This window comes from Brassica oleracea, chromosome C8, assembly GCF_000695525.1.
Source record: "Brassica oleracea var. oleracea cultivar TO1000 chromosome C8, BOL, whole genome shotgun sequence".
Lineage (NCBI taxonomy): Eukaryota > Viridiplantae > Streptophyta > Magnoliopsida > Brassicales > Brassicaceae > Brassica > Brassica oleracea.
The window spans coordinates 40,120,303-40,141,329 of record NC_027755.1 but is presented as its reverse complement, the minus strand read 5'-3'; the positions used below and the strand labels follow the sequence as shown (position 1 = coordinate 40,141,329).

At 39.1% G+C, this 21,027-nt stretch overlaps 4 protein-coding genes and 1 long non-coding RNA gene across 7 annotated transcripts in view; 3 read left to right on the top strand and 2 right to left on the bottom strand.

The window, feature by feature from the left end:
- Positions 1 to 273: 273 nt before the first annotated feature.
- Positions 274 to 2,734, bottom strand: LOC106308327 (scarecrow-like protein 31). Its single transcript, XM_013745489.1, has one exon. The coding sequence runs from the start codon at positions 2,507 to 2,509 to the stop codon at positions 410 to 412; it is 2,100 nt and encodes a 699-aa protein (XP_013600943.1). The 5' UTR covers positions 2,510 to 2,734; the 3' UTR covers positions 274 to 409.
- Positions 2,735 to 5,302: 2,568 nt separating this feature from the next.
- Positions 5,303 to 7,681, bottom strand: LOC106310098 (scarecrow-like protein 31). 3 transcript variants are annotated; one of them, XM_013747303.1, is made up of 2 exons: positions 7,533 to 7,681; positions 5,303 to 7,419 (listed from the first exon to the last, which is right to left on the bottom strand). In XM_013747303.1, exon 2 carries the CDS (start codon positions 7,378 to 7,380, stop codon positions 5,335 to 5,337), a length of 2,046 nt encoding a protein of 681 aa, XP_013602757.1. In that variant the 5' UTR covers positions 7,381 to 7,419; positions 7,533 to 7,681; the 3' UTR covers positions 5,303 to 5,334. The 3 variants fall into 3 exon arrangements, with proteins under 3 accessions (XP_013602757.1, XP_013602758.1, XP_013602759.1); XM_013747304.1 differs by having other exon boundaries at positions 5,303 to 7,400; XM_013747305.1 differs by lacking the exon at positions 7,533 to 7,681 and adding an exon at positions 7,487 to 7,519 and having other exon boundaries at positions 5,303 to 7,400.
- A 3,271-nt stretch (positions 7,682 to 10,952) lies between these two features.
- On the top strand, positions 10,953 to 12,819 carry LOC106307418 (F-box protein SKIP19-like). Its single transcript, XM_013744373.1, has 2 exons — positions 10,953 to 11,330; positions 12,061 to 12,819. The coding sequence occupies exons 1-2, from the start codon at positions 10,978 to 10,980 to the stop codon at positions 12,668 to 12,670; spliced, it is 963 nt and encodes a 320-aa protein (XP_013599827.1). The 5' UTR covers positions 10,953 to 10,977; the 3' UTR covers positions 12,671 to 12,819.
- A 564-nt stretch (positions 12,820 to 13,383) lies between these two features.
- On the top strand, positions 13,384 to 14,669 carry LOC106310178. The gene is made up of 2 exons (XR_001263698.1): positions 13,384 to 13,565; positions 13,751 to 14,669. It is a non-coding gene; the product is annotated as an uncharacterized LOC106310178 (long non-coding RNA).
- Positions 14,670 to 18,543: 3,874 nt separating this feature from the next.
- The window catches only part of LOC106309389 (calcium-transporting ATPase 4, endoplasmic reticulum-type-like), a 4,672-nt gene continuing 2,188 nt past the window's right edge, over positions 18,544 to 21,027 (top strand). The window contains exons 1-5 of the mRNA XM_013746416.1: positions 18,544 to 20,134; positions 20,232 to 20,304; positions 20,400 to 20,521; positions 20,614 to 20,895; positions 20,969 to 21,025. Of these exons, the coding sequence (XP_013601870.1) occupies positions 18,773 to 20,134; positions 20,232 to 20,304; positions 20,400 to 20,521; positions 20,614 to 20,895; positions 20,969 to 21,025 (1,896 nt within the window). The 5' untranslated portion in view covers positions 18,544 to 18,772. The remainder of the gene's footprint in view (positions 20,135 to 20,231; positions 20,305 to 20,399; positions 20,522 to 20,613; positions 20,896 to 20,968; positions 21,026 to 21,027) is intronic.

Genomic DNA, 21,027 nt, shown 5'->3' with positions numbered 1-21,027 from the left:
GCCACTGTTATAAAAATCGGTCATTAAACTATTTTCTTAAAATCCGATTTATGCACTTCATATCAGTTTAAACTGATTAAAATGGCTAAAACATGTTTAAATCGATTAGTAATATTAGTGTAAACCCATATAAATCTAAAAATTAAAATATTTAATATAAATTAATCAATAATTTATTAACGTCTAAGCTTAGATTCCAAATAATATGCCTAATGGGTAATCATGTACAAAGCTCCTAGTCAATTTCTTGAACATTGAAAGGCTCCATCTCTCTACTAAAGGGTTTAGTCAACCTCTTTTAGCTTTCAGCATAAATACATAGAATGTCACATAGCAAAGTTAAAGAAACCAAGTAAAAGAAAGAAACAAATGCTATTACATGAAAAATATTTTGATTGTAAGACACAAGCTAAGAAGGGACCCAACAAGAAGAGGAGAACAAGATGCGACCTTTCCAACCTTGCAAGAACCAATTACTATCTTCATCAAGCACAAAGTCTTTATGGTAACCCCACCTCTTCATCTTCTCCCTAAACGACTCTACAAGCTCTCTCTCCACAGGCTTCTGCTTAAACCCAGCTCTCATCATCCTCACTTGCCACTGCTTGTAAGTCTCAGGCCTCTCCACTCTATCAACCCCTTCACAAGCAATCACATTCATCACTTCCCTCCCGAAAAACTCCCCTTCGAAATGCATCCTCTCCGGGTTCTCCTTGGACAAAGTCGAACCGAACATGTCGAAGAGCGACGAGTAATGAAACAAAGCTTCTTTAAACCGCGTGGCGAAGAAGGGAGCGTTGAAAGACCCGTTGATCGTCGAGCTGAGGAAAACGTCGGGTTTCATGTCTCTGATCAGTTTCAAGAACCCGTCCCTCGGACAATCCTCTTCCCCTGGAGTCACGTCTCGTAGATTCTTGAACCGTAGCACCGAGTTAACCGCAAGAACCTCGTTCGGTCGGATCTTGAACTCCTCCAAGCGGATTGTCTCCCAGTTCTTAGACGCAAGTGCATGGTATTCAAACGGAACACCAAACCGTTTGCAATACTCTCTCAGTCTCCGACCGGTATCCTCTATCTTCTCCGTCGGTCGAAACCCGTTCTGAGGAAGCTCCACACCTGTTATCCTCAGCTTCCTCGGACCGATCTTGCTTTTCGATATGTACTGTATAAACATAGGCCACTGGAAACCGTAGAGGATCCCAAAGTCTATTATGTGAAGCACCGAAGCATCCTTGGAAGCGTCAAGAATCATTTTATTAGAGAAGAAGTAAATCAAAGTCATGAAGGGAGAAGCAGACAAGAAGGCTTTGTATGTTTTGAGAATCTGCGCAGCTGTTCTTTTCTTTGACGTTATGGAGTCGTAGTAACTCTGTATCTTCACTCCGCTGCTTCCTTGAAGACGCGCCTCGAGTGCCTTGGTGAAGAAGTAAGCTAGTCTTTGCGACGCATCGCCGAGAGGCGAGCATTGTTTCTTTATCTGGTTTAGCAAATCATCGGCTGCGAGCTTGTCTCCTGATGAGATGGACTGTGCGCATAGAGTGAGAAGCGTGCGGAAATCAACAGCTTTGCTCTTCTTCTTACCGCGTCCTCCTCCTTTCTTGCTTGACACGTTTTCGGTTTCTTCTTTGATCTGTGGATCCAATTGGTTATCAAGAAGCAGAACCTTATCGAATAGTTCTGTTATGTTACCATCGTCTACGTTAACTGCAGATTGCTTTCTCCTCCTAGCTTCTTCCTCTTCAGGCTCCTGATGATGATGTTTTCTGACTCTCGAGAAACCCTTTTCGGCTTTCACGGAGACGACTTCATGTTGTGGGTTGAAGATCCATTGATCGGTGTTGGGAAGAAACTTGCTAGCTTCCTCTAGCCCTCTCTTGAACTGGTTAACTGAATCTGCATCACTAAAGATACTCCTGACGAGTATCTCATTCGCCGGCTGTCCGTATCCGCGCGACATGTTTGGTCCTTGAAACGACACAACACCGGAGTCAAGAACATGGTGAGGATGATCATCAGACAACGCCTCGCTCTCAGTAGAGTTAGCTTCTGTCTCGATCCGGACACAAGAGTTGCTGTTGCTGTTCAGATACTCACCACTACTACTACCGCTACTAGTACTACTAGTAATCGAATTAGAAGATTGAGCTAGTGAGTCGTTGATGACTTGCTGCAACATCTCTTCGGTTTGTCGTAGAGCTAATGAATCGTAGGATGACAAAGACTGGTTCTCAGAGAGAGTCTCTTCTTCCATAAGGAGCTGGTTCACGTATTTCAAAAGAGTGTTTTCTGAATCGATCTCATCAGCACCCGGAGGAGAGTACTGATCTTGATCTTGTTGTGTTGATGGAATCCAATATGAAGAAGGTTGTTGATGATGATGATCTAAGCGGAGATCGAAGTCGCTAGAGGAAGGAACGCCGAATCCCATATCAGGAATCTGGTTTGGTAAGAAACTTACATCGTAATACTCGTGACCGTTGACTATTCTATAGAAGTTCGATTCCATCATCAATAACTATCCTCGATTGTAAAAAAAAAAAACACACTCCAAAGAATATAAAGAGAAGAAGTACAAATAGATTCAGCAACGGAATCTGAAGAAGGTGAGAACTTGGAACAATAAATCAATAATATTGCTTACATCTGAAAAAAGAAGGAGAAGTGGGAAAAGTAAAATGGACTTTGTTAGATCAATATGGAAACGTGAAGGTGTGATTGGATATTGAGAGCAACAGCAAGAGATTGAGAGATAGTTAAGGAGGAAGCTTCCCGGGAAACGCGAGGGGGACAAGACCAGTTTGTGATTGGTCCGATGATGAGTCAAAAGTCAAAACTCTTTTTGTCGGCTCCTTTTGACCTGTCTTTTAATTGCGTTTTACGTGGGCCTGGGCCCATTTCTCTCTCTCTCTTTTTCTTCTTTTGGTAGTAGTAGTGACTGTCATGTTAATTTAATACAAAAAGTTTATCATCTTTTATGACAAGTGGTGTTGAGAAAATAATTCTGTATCATCTCTAAATTTCATCCCATTAACTCTTGTGATCAATATGTTAAATAGTTTCTAGATTGTATGTACTATGTAGAGATGTACTTTGACCAATTATGTTTTAATTTCATTTTGATGAAAGTCAAATCAATAAGATGATATTAATTTAATTATTGTATCTAAAAGTATCATACGTAGTTGACAAAAACAAGTTTGATCTGCAAAACTTAGGGAGCAAGATTAATAAAGAAACCTGATAGGTGGTGTTGATTATTTGACCATTACGAATTATTTAAAAATATTCATGATAAGTACTATTTATATTTACAAACAAACGAAAAAAAAAACCATAAAGTGACAACGTGACTGGAAAATATAGACCCACGACATTTAGTAAAAGCACAGAAAACTGTCAGGAACCGCTCCAGATCTGATCTCACAACGTCATTCTGACATAATATATTCTGATTTTGTAAGATTCTCACTATCTAATATTGACGAGTACTTGAAGAAAATACCCTATCGAAATTGAGTGGGTGTCACGTTTGAGTTCTATAATGTGAGCTAGTATGGGAGAGCTTAGTTGATCTCCAAATGATCTCCCTTCATGACTTTCATTATTCTCAATGATGCTTGCTTTTCATTGTTAATAATAATCTCCCTTCGCATTCAACATTTTCAGTGATGCTTGCATCATGCATGTACCCATTTCATCTCTACCACCTTTTTTGTTTGTTTCATTTGAGTTAAAAACAGACGTTCTACAGAGTTTTAACCCATATAGTAGCACCACTATTATACTATTACCAGGTTTGACCTACATACATGTCCATGTCTTGTCCACATGTCTATATCAAATAATGAAATATACAAAATAATTATAGTTTCTAACCTATGACCTGATCGCTGACAAAAAAATAAGTGAACTAAAAAAATATTAATGACCTGATCAACTTATTTTACTTGATCCACATGCAAAAAGTATCTCTTTCAAGTTTCAACTCCAAACAAGTTTTCATGATATAAAATTGAATCCTAGCTTGTAAGAAAACTCTGTGTGAATTATTCAGATAAACACATCAAGGATCTAAAACTTGCAAGGCAAGAAAATGAATTAATTAAGCCTTTAGTCAAAGAAGAAGAAGGAATCAAGCTGTTATTATAACCAAGCACTGTGACAAGTACATTAGACTTCACATATCTTCATCTCTATCATCTTCTTTCACCATATACCATTTTTTTCTCTAACACAATGAATATTTTCAAATACATGACATAACAAAGCAAATAAATAACCACACAAACAAAAAAGTATATACATGTAAGAAAAAAATCCAGGCTTATCTCACTAACGTCCACTTTCACGCCTTGAAGATAACATTCTGTCCCAGTCTACAGACCAAGAGTGGTCTCGAGCTTTTGGGTCCCACTAGCAACTGTTGTTTTCCCTGTTGCTGGGACCAGTAGGCATGAGCCATTAGAACCCCAGCTCCTGTAGAACTGGCTCACCTCTCCTTTGTTGCAGTGATATTCTTGTTGTGCGCACCAGCATCTTCCATTTGTCCTATCAATCACATCAAACACAAAGATAGTTACTTCTTTGCACAAGAAACACATACCTAATTGGCTAATTTACAGACTTAGGGATCAAATGAGAGATTTATTTTTGTTTTACCTTCAAATTCACATATGTCCAGTGTTTTGCATTATCAAACGCTCTCAGCTTACATCACGCCACCTAAAAAGCATAAAGTGACAACGTGACAAGAAAACTACTCCCTCCCTCAGTCCCTCTTCTGTTTTAATAATTACTAGAGTTTGAATCGTACACCATCACTATCTTTTTTATAATTTCTATATTTGATTTATGTGAAAATTATGAAATATATTATTCATTATCTGATAGTACATTATATAAATTTATAAAATTGTCGTTCAGTTTTTAGATATTATTAATATATGTAACTTTTTGTCATCAATTATTAATGAATTTAAACCTACAGTTTTACATTTAGTACATAAACATATTAATTTAAAAGAATTAATTAAAGGAACGTTTTCTTAAAATATAAAAATGATTTCTAAATTTCTAAAATTTTCATAAAGTTCATTTCTAAATTTCTTAATTATATTTTAATTACTTAATTTTACCTTTATACATTATTCTCTATTCAATAAATATAAATTTTTATATTTTGTATAGATTTAGCAATATTAATAATTCTTTATTTATTTTTGTGAATCCCGGTTTTAGTCAATATTTGAATTTATTAACATATTCATATCATGTAAGCAGTTAGTTTTAAGATACTGCAAAATTTCGTTGAAATACATCTGATTGTAACACATGTTAAGAAGGGACCCAACAAGAAGAAGAGTATAGGATGCGGCCTTTCCAACCTTGCAAGAACCAGTTACTATCTTCATCAAGAACAAAGTCTTTATGGTAACCCCACTTCTTCATCTTTACCCTAAACGACTCCACAAGCTCTGCCTCCACAGGCTTCTGCTTAAACCCTGCCCTCATCATCCTCACTTGCCACTGCTTGTAAGTCTCCGGTCTCTCCACCCTATCAACTCCTTCGCATGCAATCACATTCATCACTTCCCTCCCGTAAAACACCTCCTCGAAATGCATCCTCTCCGGGTTCTCCCGGGACAGTGTCGAACCAAACATGTCGAAAACCGCTGTGTAATGAAACAAGGCTTCTTTGAACCGCGTGGTGAAGAAGGAAGCGTTGAAAGATCCGTTAACCGTGGAGTTGACGAAAACGTCAGGTTTCATGTCTCTGATCAGTTTCAAGAACCCCTCTCTCGGACAATCCTCTTCCCCTGGAGTCACATCTCGCAGGTTCTTGAACCGTAGCACCGCGTTAACCGCTAGAACTTCATTAGGTCGGATCTTGAACTCCTCCAACCGGATTGTCTCCCAGTTCTTAGACGCTATCGCATTGTATTCAAACGGAACACCAAACCGTTTGCAATACTCTCTCAGTCTCCGACCCGTATCCTCTAGTTTCTCCGTCGGTCGAAACCCGTTTTGAGGAAGCTCCACACCGGTTATCCTCAGCTTCCTCGGCCCATTCTTGCTCTCAGATATCCTCTGTATAAACATAGGCCACTGGAAACCGTAGAGGATCCCAAAGTCTATTACATGAAGCACCGAAGCGTCTTTCGCAGCGTCAAGAATCATCTTGTTGGAGTAGAGATACATCAAGGTCATGAAGGGAGAAGCGGACAAGAAGGTTTTGTAAGACTTGAGAATCTGCGTAGCTGTTCGTTTCTTGGAGCTCACGGCATCGTAGTAACTCTGGATCACACCCCCGCTGCTTCCTTGGAGACGCGCCTCGAGTGCATTGGCGAAGAAATGAGCTAGTCTCTGAGAGGCATCGCCGAGAGGCGAAGACTGGTTCCTTATCTGCCTCAGCAAATCATGAGATGTGATCATATCCCCTAAGGTGATGGATTGTGCGCATAGAATAAGAAGCGTGCGGAAATCAACAGATTGGTCTCTTTCTTTGTTACTAGCTGGTGCCTTGCTTGAGACGTTATCATTAATCTGTGGATCCAATTGGTTATCAAGAAGCAAAACCTTATCAAACATCTCTGTTAGTTTACCATCATCTACATTCGCTGCAGACTGCTTACTCCTCCTAGCTTCATCATCGTCTTCGTCAAGCTGGTGATGATGCTTCCTAACTCTCGACATATAACCTTTTTCGTTCCTCTCACGCTCTTGGTTAAAGATCCATTGATCGGTGTTAGGAAGAAACTTGCTAGCTTCCTCTAGCCCTCTCCTAAATTGCATAACTGAATTTGCATCACCAAACATACTCTCATTCGCTGGTTGTCCGAATCTACGCAACATGTTTGGTCCTTGAAACGACAAAACCTCAGCAGAGTTAGTTCTTGTCTTGAACCGGACACAAGAATCGCTATTACTGTTCAAATACTCCCCACCACCGCTGCTACTACTACTACTACTACTACTATTAATAGAATAGGGAGGAGTAATATAAGGAGATTGAGTTTGCGAGTCGGTGATGACTTGCTGCAACATCTCTTCGGTTTGGCGTAGAGCTAAAGAGTCGTAGGACATAGACTGGCTCTCAGCGAGAGTCTCTTCTTCCATGAGGAGCTGGTTTACGTATTTTAAAAGAGTGTTTTCTGAATCCATCTCATCAGCACCTGGAGGAGGAGAGTCTTGATCTTGATCTTGATCTTGATCTTGTTGTGTTGATGGAACCCAAATAGAAGGTTGAACACGATCCAAGCGAAGATCGAAGTCGTTGGAGGAAGGAACGCCAAATCCCAGATTAGGAGTCTGGTTTGGTAAGTAACTCACATCATAATAATACTCGTAACCGTTGACCATTCCAGAGAAGTTCGATTCCATCAATCAATAACTCGCCTCCTCTATTCAAAAAAAAAAACACTTCAAGAAAAGAACACAAAGTAAGTTCAAAAAAAAAAAAAAAAAGTACATAAAAGAGAAGAAGTACAAATAGATTAGGCAAACGGAATCCGAAGCAGGTGAGAAATGCTTACATCTGACAAAGAAGATGGAGAAGTGGGACAAGTTACAAGTAGGAGGTAACAAAAGGCGTGATTGGATATTGCTATGCGAGAGAGCAACAGCAAGAATTTGAGAGAGAGTTTTAGAGAAGAGAGAGAGAGAGAAAGAGCCGAAAGAGGAAGTTTACCGGGAAACGCGAGGGGGACACGACAAGTCTTGCGATTGGTACGAGGACGAGTCCAAACTTATATTTGTCGGCTACTTTTTTGACCTGTCTTTTTTTTAAGAATATCATTCGTAGGCTTGGGCCCATATCTTTCTTTTCTTTTAAGTAGTAGTGACTGTCATGTTACTTTAATACTAGAAACTACTACAAAAGTTATGGCAAGTGGTAGATAATGTAGTTTAAATCATCTTTATCTCTCCCAAACTTCTGTGATCCATTTGTGTTATACTCCCTCTGATTTATATTATAAGTAGTTTTAGCAAAAAAATATTACTTTCACAATATAAGTAGTTTTCATTTTTCAATGCACACTTTCTCTTTATTGGATATTGTGTAACCAATCAAATAATATTAGTTTTTTTATAATAGGTTGAATTTATTAATTAAATAATATTTTTTACAAAAGCAATAATTTCTTAATATTAGTGCTTTTAACTAAAACTACCTACAATATGGAACAGAGGGAGTATAATACTCAGTAAAACATCCATATATTCCACAGAAAAAATTTGTTTAAAAAAGATACATATTTTATATTTTCAACAGGACCGATTCTGAACAAAGCCTAAAGAAACATTGGCCTTAAATCCCCAAAAATTTTAGAAAAAATTACATAGAAAAAAACTTAAGGAAAAAATTTTTAGTCCCCCAAATTTACCAAAAAAAAAGTTTTTGCTGAATTTTTTTAAAAATCGCCTACAGCTCCCAAAATCTCTGGGCCGGCCCTGATTTTCAATATAATTTTTGTCAACTAATAATGAGAAATTGTGAAGTTCTAGAATATTTATTGCATTTCTTAAAATCTTATTGGTTTAAAAATATATAAAATATAAAATTACAAAAAACTATGCATTTATAGGTAAATTTTAATATATTTTATTAAAAATATGAAAATTCTAAAACATGAATCTTTTAGGAACGGATGGAGTATTTGTAGTAGATGCAAGTTGCTCTAAAATAGTTTCTGGAAAATTATGTCTTTTTTTATAACACCCCGACCGCCCACAGCTAATGGGCCACCCACATCCACTCTCTCGGCCCGTGGGCCCCATCTTGTCTGACGGTCGTTCCGTTAATTTTCCAAGGCTCAGAATCATTGTTTACTGACCCTCAATCACCACCCGACATTTTCCCATGCTTTGGCCTCACTCGCACGCTATCGCGAATCACTTCCCGATAGATCACTCATCCTTCCATTACTCCAGCTCAAGCACGCTTAACTCAGGAGTTCTTTCAGGATGTGCTCCGGAAAAGATAAGTCAACTTTGGTGACATAGGTAGTCAAATCAATTCTCTTAAGCCTTTTCACATATCACAACTCGGGATGTTACAATTCACCCCCTCTCAAAGAACGCAACGTCCTCGTTGCGCTCCACGACAAGTCTCAAGACGCCTCTCAGGTCAGAACTGAGATGGCTAACCAGCTCTGATACCACTTATAACACCCCGGCCGCCCACAGCTAATGGACCACCCACGCCCGCTCTCTCGGCCCGTGGGCTCCATCCTGTCTGACGGTCGGTCCGTTAATTTTCCAAGGCTCATAATCATTGTTTACTGACCCTGCAATCACCACCCGACCTTTTCCCATGCTTTGGCCCCACTCGCACGCTATCGCGAATCACTTCCCGATAGGTCACTCATCCTTCCATTACTCCAGTTCAAGCACACTTAATTCTGGAGTTTTTTCAGGGTGTGCTCCGGAAAAAGTAAATCAACTTTGGTGACATAGGTAGCCAAATCAATTCTATTAAGCCTTTTCACATATCACAATTCAGGATGTTACATTTTTTTTTTTTTTGTTAGCTACCCATTTTGATAGATCAAATTTTGATTAGACTAGATGTTTTTGTGAGAAACGCTTCCTTCTGACCGTGGTTTAGAAAGTTTATGTAATATGTATATGTCAATGTGTAATTGATCAATTCCGTTTTATTCTAAAGTTTCGATGCAACGTCAAAAGAAAAATATAAATTTTAATAGTTGTGTCCAAAAGTCTCATATGTAGTTGACAATATAACAATGATATGCAAAACTTGTCCAGCGAGATAATAAAGATTCCTGATAGTTGGAGTTGATTAGTTGACCACTACGAATTATTAAACATGTTGCTGATTAGTACTAAAACAACATAATGTGATCGATCTGATCTCACAATATATTGTGGTTTTGTGAGATTCACACTATCTAATATTGAACTAGTACTTGAAGAAAAGTACTCGAAATTGAGAGGGTCACGTTTGAGTTCTATAATGTGCGTATGACTTGATCTCCAAATGATATCTCTTAACATTCATTATTCTCAATGATGCTTGTTTGTACCCCTTACATCTCTACCACCTTTCGATTTCTTGTTTATTTTGGGTTGAAAACATACGTTTTACCAAGTTTTAAATAATGTAGTAGCACAACGATTATACTATTTCAGTATTGCAGATTTGAACCTATACATATCCATGTCTTAATCAGTTGGCCCACATGTCTATATGAAATGTAACAACAATTGTAGTTTATATTAGGTATGACCTGATCAACTTACACTTCTGACTGGTTTCCCGCTACAACCCGCAAATGCAATTTTTGCGGTTAGTAGCAGTTGTCGGCGTTTTACAACAATCACACAAAACGCTATAAAACGCTTTACACCGCTTCAAATCTGTCAAAATCAAAAGCTGGTTATAGCTAGCGTTTGCGGTTGCAGGTAGTTGCAGGAGGGTAATTTTTTTTTTTAATTATATAAATATAAAAATAAATAATTATAAATAAGTTTTTATAAATACTAATATATATATATATATAAAAGTTTAATACTGTGATTTTATAAATATAATTTTTATATTTATTATAATAATATTATTTATAAATATAATTTTATATTTATTATCTTATATTAGGTTTTAAAATTATCATTTTTGTAATTAAGCTTTCTGTCTATTAAATAGTTTTGTTATTAATTGATTTTAGCATATGTGGATAAACTAGTCAAAAATAATCTGCCAATGCAACAATTTTTCAAACGGTATGCTAGTCATACGAAACACATTTGAAATCGCAATCACCTGCTTCCGCGTACTCCCGCGGCCTGATCCACATGCAACGGCGTTTTAGTTTGTACAGACGAGTTTAATTAAGGCCTTAGGCCCAACATATAAGAGGTTTGGCCCAAATCAGTTTCGTGGATAAAGTGAATTCACGAGAACCAGATTGTAAGTAAAACTGCTTCACACTCTTTCGACATTTCTGATCCATTGAAATGGCTTCTTCGTCTTCGTCTTCGTCTTCGTCTCCGTCTCCTACGGCGATGAAGGAAGGAGACTACTACCCAAACTGGGCTGAGCTTCCGCCGGAGCTAACGTCATCGATTCTCCACCGCCACGGCGCGATCGAGATAGTGGAAACCGCTCAGAAAGTGTGCAGATCGTGGCGTCGCGTCTGCAAAGACCCATCGATGTGGCGCAAAATCGACATGCGTAACCTCGGAGACCATGGGGACATGTACTACGAGAAATTGTGCCGTCACGCAGTTGATCTTAGCCAGGGCGAGTTGGTTGAGATCGATATCTGGCACTTCGGTTCTGATTCTCTCCTCAGCTACGTCGCCGATAGGTTCCAGAATCTCGTCAATTGTGTTTCTTTGAATCGTTGTTTAGAGAAATGGGTTTGCTTTGATTTCAGATGGGTTTAGCCCAATCGTTGTTTTAAAGAAAAACATTCACTTGATGGTTGATTCTAACATTGTTATGCTTCTGAGAGGGCTAAATGTGTTAGCTTTAGGTTATTGAGATGCCAGGAGAGGATGAGTCTTAACATTGTTAGGCTTAAATGTGTTAGCTTTAGATTATTGGTATGCTAAAAGAAGATGATTCTAAATGTGTTATGCTTCTGAGGTCTAAATGTGTTAGCTTTAGGTTGTTGGGATTCTAGGAGAAGACATTGTTATGCTTCTGAGGCCTAAATGTGTTAGCTTTAGGTTGTTGGCATGCTAAACGAAGATGTTTTCTAACATTGTTATGCTTCTGCGGCCAAAATGTGTTAGCTTTAGGTTATTAGGATTCTTGGAGAAGATGATTCTAATATTGTTATGCTTCTGAGGTCTAAATGTTTTAGCTTTAGGTTATCAGGATGCTATGAGAAGATGATTCTAACATTGTGAGGCCTAAATGTGTTAGCTTTAGGTTATTAGGATGCTATGAGAAGAGGATTCTAACATTGTGAGGCTTAAATGTGTTAGCTTTAGGTTATTTGAGAGGCTAGAGAAGATGTTTTGTAATCATTTTCTTTTTTTGCATCTTATCTTTGATTATGTTTCTGAATTTTTACACTTGACTATTTGCAGTTCAAGTAACCTGAGAAGCCTTAAAGTTGCACAGTGCCATGAAATAACAAGCGAGGGACTTATAGAAGCAGTTGCCAAGCTTCCATTGCTTGAAGAACTCGAGGTCTCATACTGCTCATTATCAGAAGAGTCTCTGAAAGTCATAGGCCAGTCTTGTCCAAACCTCAAGACCTTGAAGAAAAACTGCGTCGGTTACAGGCGTCCTCGAGACGAGTGTGATGACGTCGCTCTAGCAATCGCTGAAACAATGCCAGGACTTCGCCACCTCCAGCTCTTCGGGGACAGGTTAACAGACGCTGGTTTAAACGCCATTCTCGACGGTTGTCCTAACCTCGAACACCTTGATCTGCGCCAGTGTTTCAACGTTGACCTTGTTGGGGATCTGGAGAAGCGGTGTCTCGAGAGGGTCAGAGTTGTGAGACGCCCTAACGACTCGGTTCATGATTACCCGTTCGATGCAACGGTTAACGACGTGTCTTCATCCGACGATGGCGACCCTTATGGTTTATCTGATGTTGATATACTGTCGGAAGATGAGTTCTACTATGATGACCTCTCAGAATATGCTAGTGACAATTCTGACTTTGACCCGTACGAATATTATTATTAGGATTGGATCTGTGTTTCTAAATGCGATGGATTCGCAGGTTAAAAAAACCTTTTCAAACTCCTTCACGACCTCCTCTCTAATCATGCTTGTAATTTCGTTGGACTTGAGTGATGTGTGTGACCTTTAGTAATATTTGTCTGTTTGCCTTATGCCTTTCTAGAATATATCTGAACTCTAAAAGCCTTTTTGCTTATTATGCTGTGAGAATTCGTCAAAACTGTTAATATTCACAAAAGCCATGCAAGTATCAAAAGATATAATAGCTCTTTTCTAAATATCGGAAAATATTTAATTTTTTGATCACATGCAACCGATGCACGGTGGTTTGATGCATCAGTAGGTTACAGATAAGTTTAATTAAGAAGATTTGAGCACGACTGTAACTGGCGAGACTAATACGTCGACGTTTTGCATAGTGGGTACTGATGAGTTTAATTAAGGCCTGGCCCAACCTTTTTGAAGTTTAGTTTCTTTAGGTTTATAATGCGAAATTATCGGCGCGTGCGCTATGATACGACTAATGAGCCTTGCATTACAGCCCACGTGTCACACCACAAAAACCAGAAAATTAAAAAGGAATTGTTTAAAAAAAAAGAGGAAAATAAGTGATTTCAAGTTACAAAAAGAGCCGTTAAAAAAAAGAGCCGTTTCGATGATTTTATTCGATCTATAAATATCTCATCGGATCAATCTATTCCAGCCATAAAAAAAAGTTCTCTCTCTCTATCTCTCTCTCACTGATCCATCATGGCTTTGGGAATTTCGATCTTTGTGATGGGTTTCTCCTTCTCCGATGTCGTTCTTGACCACCACTCTCCCGCCGACGAAGCGCTTAGGGCACAGCAGCCGTGGAGGAAGTTCAGGTTACTTCTCTTGTCCCAAACATTCATTGCAAGTGAGCTCTCTCTCTCTCTCTCTCTCTCTCTCTCTCTCTCTCTCGTTTAATGTGTCTTTATTGATGGATTGCTTTAGTTTCTAACTTTTAAATCTAGTTTTGTGTCTTAACCGAGTGTGGTCTCTCGCTCGTACTAGTTTTGTGTCAGCGTATTGACTAATAATGGTCACATTCTGTTGTTGCAGGTTTACTTGTTAAGTGCTCTGTCCTGCGATATGTCATATCATGCGGCACAAGAAAACTAGAGACACGTGATTTTATACACACTCCATAGCGCATTATTTCCAAAGGTATAAAATCATTATCTAGCCTTTTGAGCTTGTTTTAAATCGTCTCTTTGCAATGTGTTTAGCTAAACTTGTTTTAAAGTCTTCTTTTTCTTCTCCTGATTTTTTTTTTTTAAATGTTTTTGGGGGAAACTTCTATATTTTTTTGGTTGATAAGAGAATATTAGGTGTAGATTCATAATGTGGAAACAAACAGAACATCACCTCCAGTCATTTGATCGTTAGAGATTGTGTGTTTCATTTGCTTGATACTTGTGGATCACACTTGGTCAACTCCTAATCTATCTAGCTAATATAGAGGTTTTCCCCCTCTCGTATTTTTCAAGTGTGTTTAAGGGAAGATTTTATTACTTGACAGATGATAGAAACTTATGTATAAATTTGGGGAAACCCTGAATTCTTTAAAAATTAAAAAAAAAAAAAAAAAAAAGAAACTTATGTATAAATTTGATGTAAAGACAAATTTAGTAGAGATGGTGATCACTATGAGTTCTCTCTCTCCCTAATCAATTTGGCAAAATGAATATGAAACTGACAAAGAATATGCTTTAAGGGCAGCTGAAGACACCTTTACTATATACACTCAAATGGCTACCGATTGTACCAAGTTCCAGATAGAAATTAATGTTTATGCATTAAGTGATAAGTACACTGATATTGCCTCCTTAGGTACGTACGTGGATATCACTTTTTCATTTTTTTTTTCTTTCTTTGACTTTTTCATTTTATTTCAGGGGTTTGTAGAAAATGGGTAGTTTAGTGGTGGCTTCGTGTGTCCTTGTGTAATGTGTGTAACCGTTTAACAGTATTTTCTGTATGCGTTTGTCTTTCTGGAAGGTCAAAATTATGTGATAGTTTCATCTTCCCTTTGACTAAATATGTTAAGAGTTTATTTTGCAGCATCAAAGAAAGCAAGCGTTGTGCTTGTTATGCAGTGAGAATTCTCCAAAACAAATTTGCTAATGCTTGTTGCGCTTCACCAAGATCAAAACTAAACTATTTAATAACACTAATTGGTCTCATTTAGCAATCATGAAACTCTAGCTAGTAGACACATGAATCAATCTCTGTGCCTTACTGCCTCAATAAAAAAACCCAGAGCCAACTAATTAGTGAGTAATATATGAAGAAAGTAGGACTGTATATCGGATACTACTTTTCATCACAGTTGTAAGACTTTATTATAACTCCACTTGAAAAAAAAAACAAACAGAAAGTCTTACGAGAAGATCACTGTAGCTAGTTGATAAAAAAAAAAAAAATCGACTTTGGTCAGACGACAGTCCAACACCGGACGTGCCTTATTGTTATTGGTATGTGCACGTTGATTACCTATAATTATGACCAGTCCTCAACCAGCTATAGAAATTTAATTTAATTACTTAATTATTCATCCATTTTCCAAAATTTTTAATTTGGCATATCATATATGCACTTTGGTAGTTGATGATCTTGTTTTTCCGTAGACTTTTCCTGTCGTTCTTTTTTTTGCTAAAATGTAAATATCATATAATGAAAAGAAGATTTTACAAAAAAGATCTTATGTTTGAGCCATCTTGGCCAAAAAGAGATAAAAAACAAGATGGATCATTGAGATTGCAACCTACAAGGAACATTATCTCAGCCAGTTTTCTACTTCTTCTACTTGCTGATATAATGTTCCTCAAGTCCTTGTCAATGGCATAAAAGACAGATTCAGGAGAGATCGAAATCTGGTTATGCATTAGGTTGTTTCTTTGTTTCCAAAGATGGAAGACTGTAGTTTGTGAAGCCAGCTTCCGGAGGAGAGTCAGCTTCTTGCCCGGCGACGATCGGATCCATGACAGAAGCTCAGACCAGTTGGTGAGCAATGTTGAAGGCGACTGGCATCTTAGCAGCACCTCCTTCCAAACTTCATGACTGTACTCGCATGTCAACATGAGATGGTCTCTGGTTTCATCACACCTTGAACATAAGCCACATTTAGGAGAAATAAGCATTCCCCACCCTGCAAGTCTAGCTCTAGTTGGGAGCCTGTCGTAATTCGCCACCCACATGGTGAAACCTAGCTTTGGTATAGCTCCCTTGAACCATACCACATCTACCCAATCCTTCTTTTCCTGTCTCGGTCGCAGCACCTCCCACGTGCTTGATGACCTGAAATCACGCAGAGGAGAATCACCAGCAACCCAATCAAGTATATCATGAACATCAGGGGGTAAAGGAAGTGTTATAGTAGTTAAAAAAACATGTAAATCAACTTCCTGCTGGGATCTTGGATGTGGTAGTGACCATGTAGTTCCTAAGATGGCATCAGCTTAGTACCGTCTTTTTGCATTTTCAATTTTCTCCAAGCACAAGATCAACAAGGTACACACCTTTTTTTGTTTCATGCCTTTCTAGACATGCTTAATTAACATTTTCACAAGTTAATTATTTCTTGTTCTTCTGACCAGGATTCATCAACTTAGATTGCGGATTACAAGCCAACGAGTCTCCATATACAGAACCAACAACAAAGTTAATATTCACATCAGACGCTGATTTCATCAAAACCGGAAAAAGCGGTAGGATTCAAAATGTTCCGGGACTAGAGTATATAAAGCCATACACGGTGTTGAGATACTTTCCCGATGGAGTACGGAACTGCTATACTCTTAGCGTCGTACAAGACACAAACTATTTGATTGTAGCCATGTTTACTTATGGAAACTATGATAATCTTGATACACCACCAAAGTTTGACCTTTATCTTGGTCCGAATATTTGGACCACGGTCGATTTGCAAAGAAAAGTCAACTGTACAAGAGAGGAACTCATTCACGTAGCAAGGTCGACTTCTTTACAAGTTTGTCTTGCTAAGACGGTACGCCGGTGATATCAGCTTTAGAGCTACGACCATTGAGAAATGATACTTACATTCCTCAGTCTGGTTCTTTGAGGAACTTGTTCCCTGTCTATTTAACCGATTCTAAAGACATTATCAGGTAAGTAAAAGTAACTTGCCTGTTGGTTGATAAATGTTGATTCTAGAGGTAACTTAAATCTCGGTGCACCATTAAAAGAACATTTTATTAGGAAAACCGTTTTTAGTAGAGGAATGGGATTTGAGGTTATATAAATATGGGTTTAAGAGATTGTAAGTAATCATTCACATAATCAATATATAAACTCTGAACAGATATTTGTCTCGTGTTCTCTAAGTGTTTTGCTTTTTGGTGCTTATTCACATTTGTTCACAACAATATGTAAATACTTTGTTGCATATGATCTCTTCAGGTACCCTGAAGATGTCCATGATCGTCTTTGGTCTCCATTCTTCGTACCGGAATGGAGATTGCTAAGAAGGAGTCTCTCTATCAACACCTCAGATAACGAATATGACATACCAGAAGATATATTGGTTACGGCAGTCACACCTGCGAATGTGTGAGTTCACCACTGACCATTTCTTGGAATGTGGAAACAACCAACGACTTAGTTTATGCGTACCTCTACGTCATCGAGATCCAATCCTTAAGAGATAACGAAACCAGGGAATTCAACATTAGTGGAGGTCAAAATGTTAGCTATGGACCTATTAATTAGTCCTGAGGAGTCAGAAGTATATAATCTATTCAACACATCACCTGCGAAGGAGGGACTTGCCATCTGCAAATGCTAAGAACTCCAAATTCAACTCTTCCTCCACTCCTTAATGCTATTGAAGCTTTTACCGTACTTGAGTTTCCGCAGTCCGAAACTGATGAAACTGATGGTATGCCAATGATAATTGCCAGTATACATATGCTTTCATATACATACTTATTACAGGAGGCATACCTGAGTTTCTAGCCAAAATGAAAATCATTGTTAGTCATGTAAGTTACTTGGTCAACTATGAACACATGTGTCAAAACAGTGTCCCAATGTATTGATGTTTATATCATTTGTACTGCTACAGAAACTTAAGTGGGAACAATCTTAGTGGTTGAGTCCCTCAAACTATTCTTGATAAAGTGAAGAAAGGGTTGACATTAAAGTAAGATTTTTTTGTCATCAATTATTGACGTTTATATATAAAACACATGTCTTTCTTTGTGTTATGTATTCACTAACGCTTAATTAGCCTGTTTACAACAACAAAAAGAAGAATAGAACCATGTTACCAGTGATAGCATCATTCGCTTCTTTGGGTGTTATAATATCAGTGATCACTCTTTGTTTGTATGAAGAGAAGGCCCATCAATAGGAAAAGGTATGCGTAACAACGTCATCAAACCATAAACATCAGAGTGTGATGATATATTGTTATGAGAGTGTGATCATTGTTTCTAATTTTTAGATTATTGCTATAGGTTTGTCATCAAGCCAATCATCAATAGAAACAAAAAAGAGAAGATTCATAATTAACAGAACACCCCCCAAAAGCTTATATGTGATCGAACGTGGCGGAGCCCATTCCCTGAAAAGCAAATATTCTCATACAAAGAGTATACCTACACACTACACCAAGAAAAGCTTATTTAAATTAACAGAACACCCCCAAAAGATTCATAATTTACACTTCATTCCAATTTGAAAAAGCAACTCGTTTACTTCCTTCAACCAATAACACCTCCCCACGTGTCAAAATCGGCGTGGCAGAGCCCAGCCCCATGTGATCGGCGTGGCAGAGCCCATTCCCTGAAAAGCAAATATTCTCATACTACCTACACACTACACCAAGCAAAGCTTATTTAAACTAACAGAACACCCCAAAAAGATTCGTAATTTACACTTTCGGCCCCAAAAGATCGTGTTCAACTGTGAAGGCCTCCATAGAAGAAGAAGAGAGAGGCGTGCGATCTCCGCATCGAATAAACAGTACGGAGTAGTGTTTGCTTTTGCTCCGGGTTCTGGTGAGCTTCGCGATCTCGTAGTCTCTTTCCCTTATCGTTGAATTTTCAGTTAACGATCTAAATGGGGAAAGGAGGCGATGATTTGGGGACTAATAAGCAAACCAACGGCTCCGAATCGTCAAACTTCGAACCATTCCCTCCTTGGGCCAAAGACGTTAGAGAATGCGAAGATCACTTCGGCGTCAGTGCTGAGAAAGGGCTAACCACCGATGACGTGGCGAAACGTCATCAGATCTACGGTTTGAACGAGTTAGAGAAGCCTGAGGGGACATCGCTCTTTAAATTGATTCTGGAGCAGTTCAACGACACTTTAGTTCGCATTCTCTTGGCGGCGGCTGTTATCTCCTTCGTGTTAGCCTTTGTCGATGGCGACGAAGGCGGTGAGATGGCGATCACTGCTTTTGTTGAACCGCTCGTGATCTTCCTGATCTTGATCGTGAACGCAGTCGTTGGGATCTGGCAAGAGACCAACGCCGAGAAGGCCTTGGAGGCTCTGAAGGAGATTCAGTCTCAGCAGGCGACCGTGACGCGCGACGGGGTGAAAATGTCTAGCTTGCCTGCTAAGGAGCTTGTTCCTGGCGACGTTGTGGAGCTCAGGGTGGGTGATAAGGTCCCCGCCGATATGCGTGTGGTGAGGTTGATCAGCTCCACGCTGAGAGTTGAGCAGGGGTCTTTGACGGGAGAGAGCGAGGCGGTGAGTAAGACTACAAAGCCTGTGGAGGAGAACGCTGATATCCAGGGGAAGAAATGTATGGTGTTTGCAGGGACGACGGTTGTTAACGGGAGCTGTGTTTGTTTGGTTACTAACACTGGGATGAGTACCGAGATCGGGAGGGTGCATTCGCAGATTCAAGAAGCTTCGCAGCACGAGGAAGACACTCCTCTGAAGAAGAAGCTCAACGAGTTCGGAGAAGCGCTGACGATGATCATTGGTTTAATCTGCGCGTTGGTTTGGCTCATTAACGTGAAATACTTTCTCTCCTGGGAGTCTGTTGATGGCTGGCCGAGAAACTTTAAGTTCTCCTTCGAGAAGTGCACGTACTACTTCGAGATCGCTGTTGCGTTGGCCGTTGCTGCGATTCCGGAAGGTCTTCCAGCTGTTATTACGACTTGTTTGGCTCTGGAGACACTTGGCTGCACAACTGTGATATGCTCTGATAAAACTGGGACTTTGACGACTAATCAGATGGCTGTTTCGAAGCTTGTTGCTATGGGTTCTAGAGTTGGGACTCTTCGGTCTTTTAATGTTGAGGGGACTTCTTTTGATCCTCGAGATGGGAAGATTGAAGATTGGCCTGTGGGTAGGATGGATACAAATCTTCAGATGATTGCCAAAATTGCTGCTATTTGTAATGATGCGAATGTTGAGCAATCTGAGAATCAGTTTGTTGCTAGGGGCATGCCTACTGAGGCAGCTTTGAAGGTATAACAGTCTACTAAGTATACTTCTTCTGCTCTTTGATTTCAAGCTTCAAAGGCTGTCAAGTGTTAATCTAATTGGCGTTTGTTTCCTTGAGCAGGTTTTGGTTGAGAAAATGGGGTTCCCAGAAGGAGCTAATAAAGCCTCATCTTTGGCTAATGGTGATGTCTTACGTATGTCTATTTAGTTATATTTGTTTCTCATGTTTTCCACAGTTTTTCAGATACAAGAAACTCCTGTATATAACCTTTTATTTACATTACTGAAGGTTGTTGTCGGTTATGGAGTGAACTAGAGCAACGGATTGCCACTCTTGAGTTCGACCGAGACAGGAAATCAATGGGAGTTATGGTGGATTCCAGCTCAGGAACGAAACTGTTACTGGTCAAGGTCTGTTCTATCATTCTATGTGGCTTGTGCTTTAGTTGAAAGAATCCTTTGTCTTCAGCTACTAAGAGACCGGTTTTGATTTTTTTGTGCAGGGTGCCGTTGAGAATGTATTGGAAAGGAGTACGCATATTCAGTTACTTGATGGTTCAACTCAAGAGCTTGACCAGTACTCAAGGGACCTTATTCTACAAAGCCTACATGATATGTCCATGAGTGCATTAAGGTGTCTCGGATTCGCCTACTCTGATGTTCCATCAGACTTCGCTACTTATGATGGCAGCGAAGACCATCCTGCTCACCAGCAACTCCTCAACCCATCCAATTATTCTTCTATTGAGTCCAATCTAACATTTGTTGGATTTGTTGGTCTAAGGGTGAGTTTTAGTTCCTTCTTGTTTCTTCTTTGGTCATTGATTCATGCTCTAACTTTTTCAATGTTTTTTGAAGGATCCTCCGAGAAAAGAGGTGCGTCAAGCCATTGCAGACTGCAGAACAGCAGGTATCCG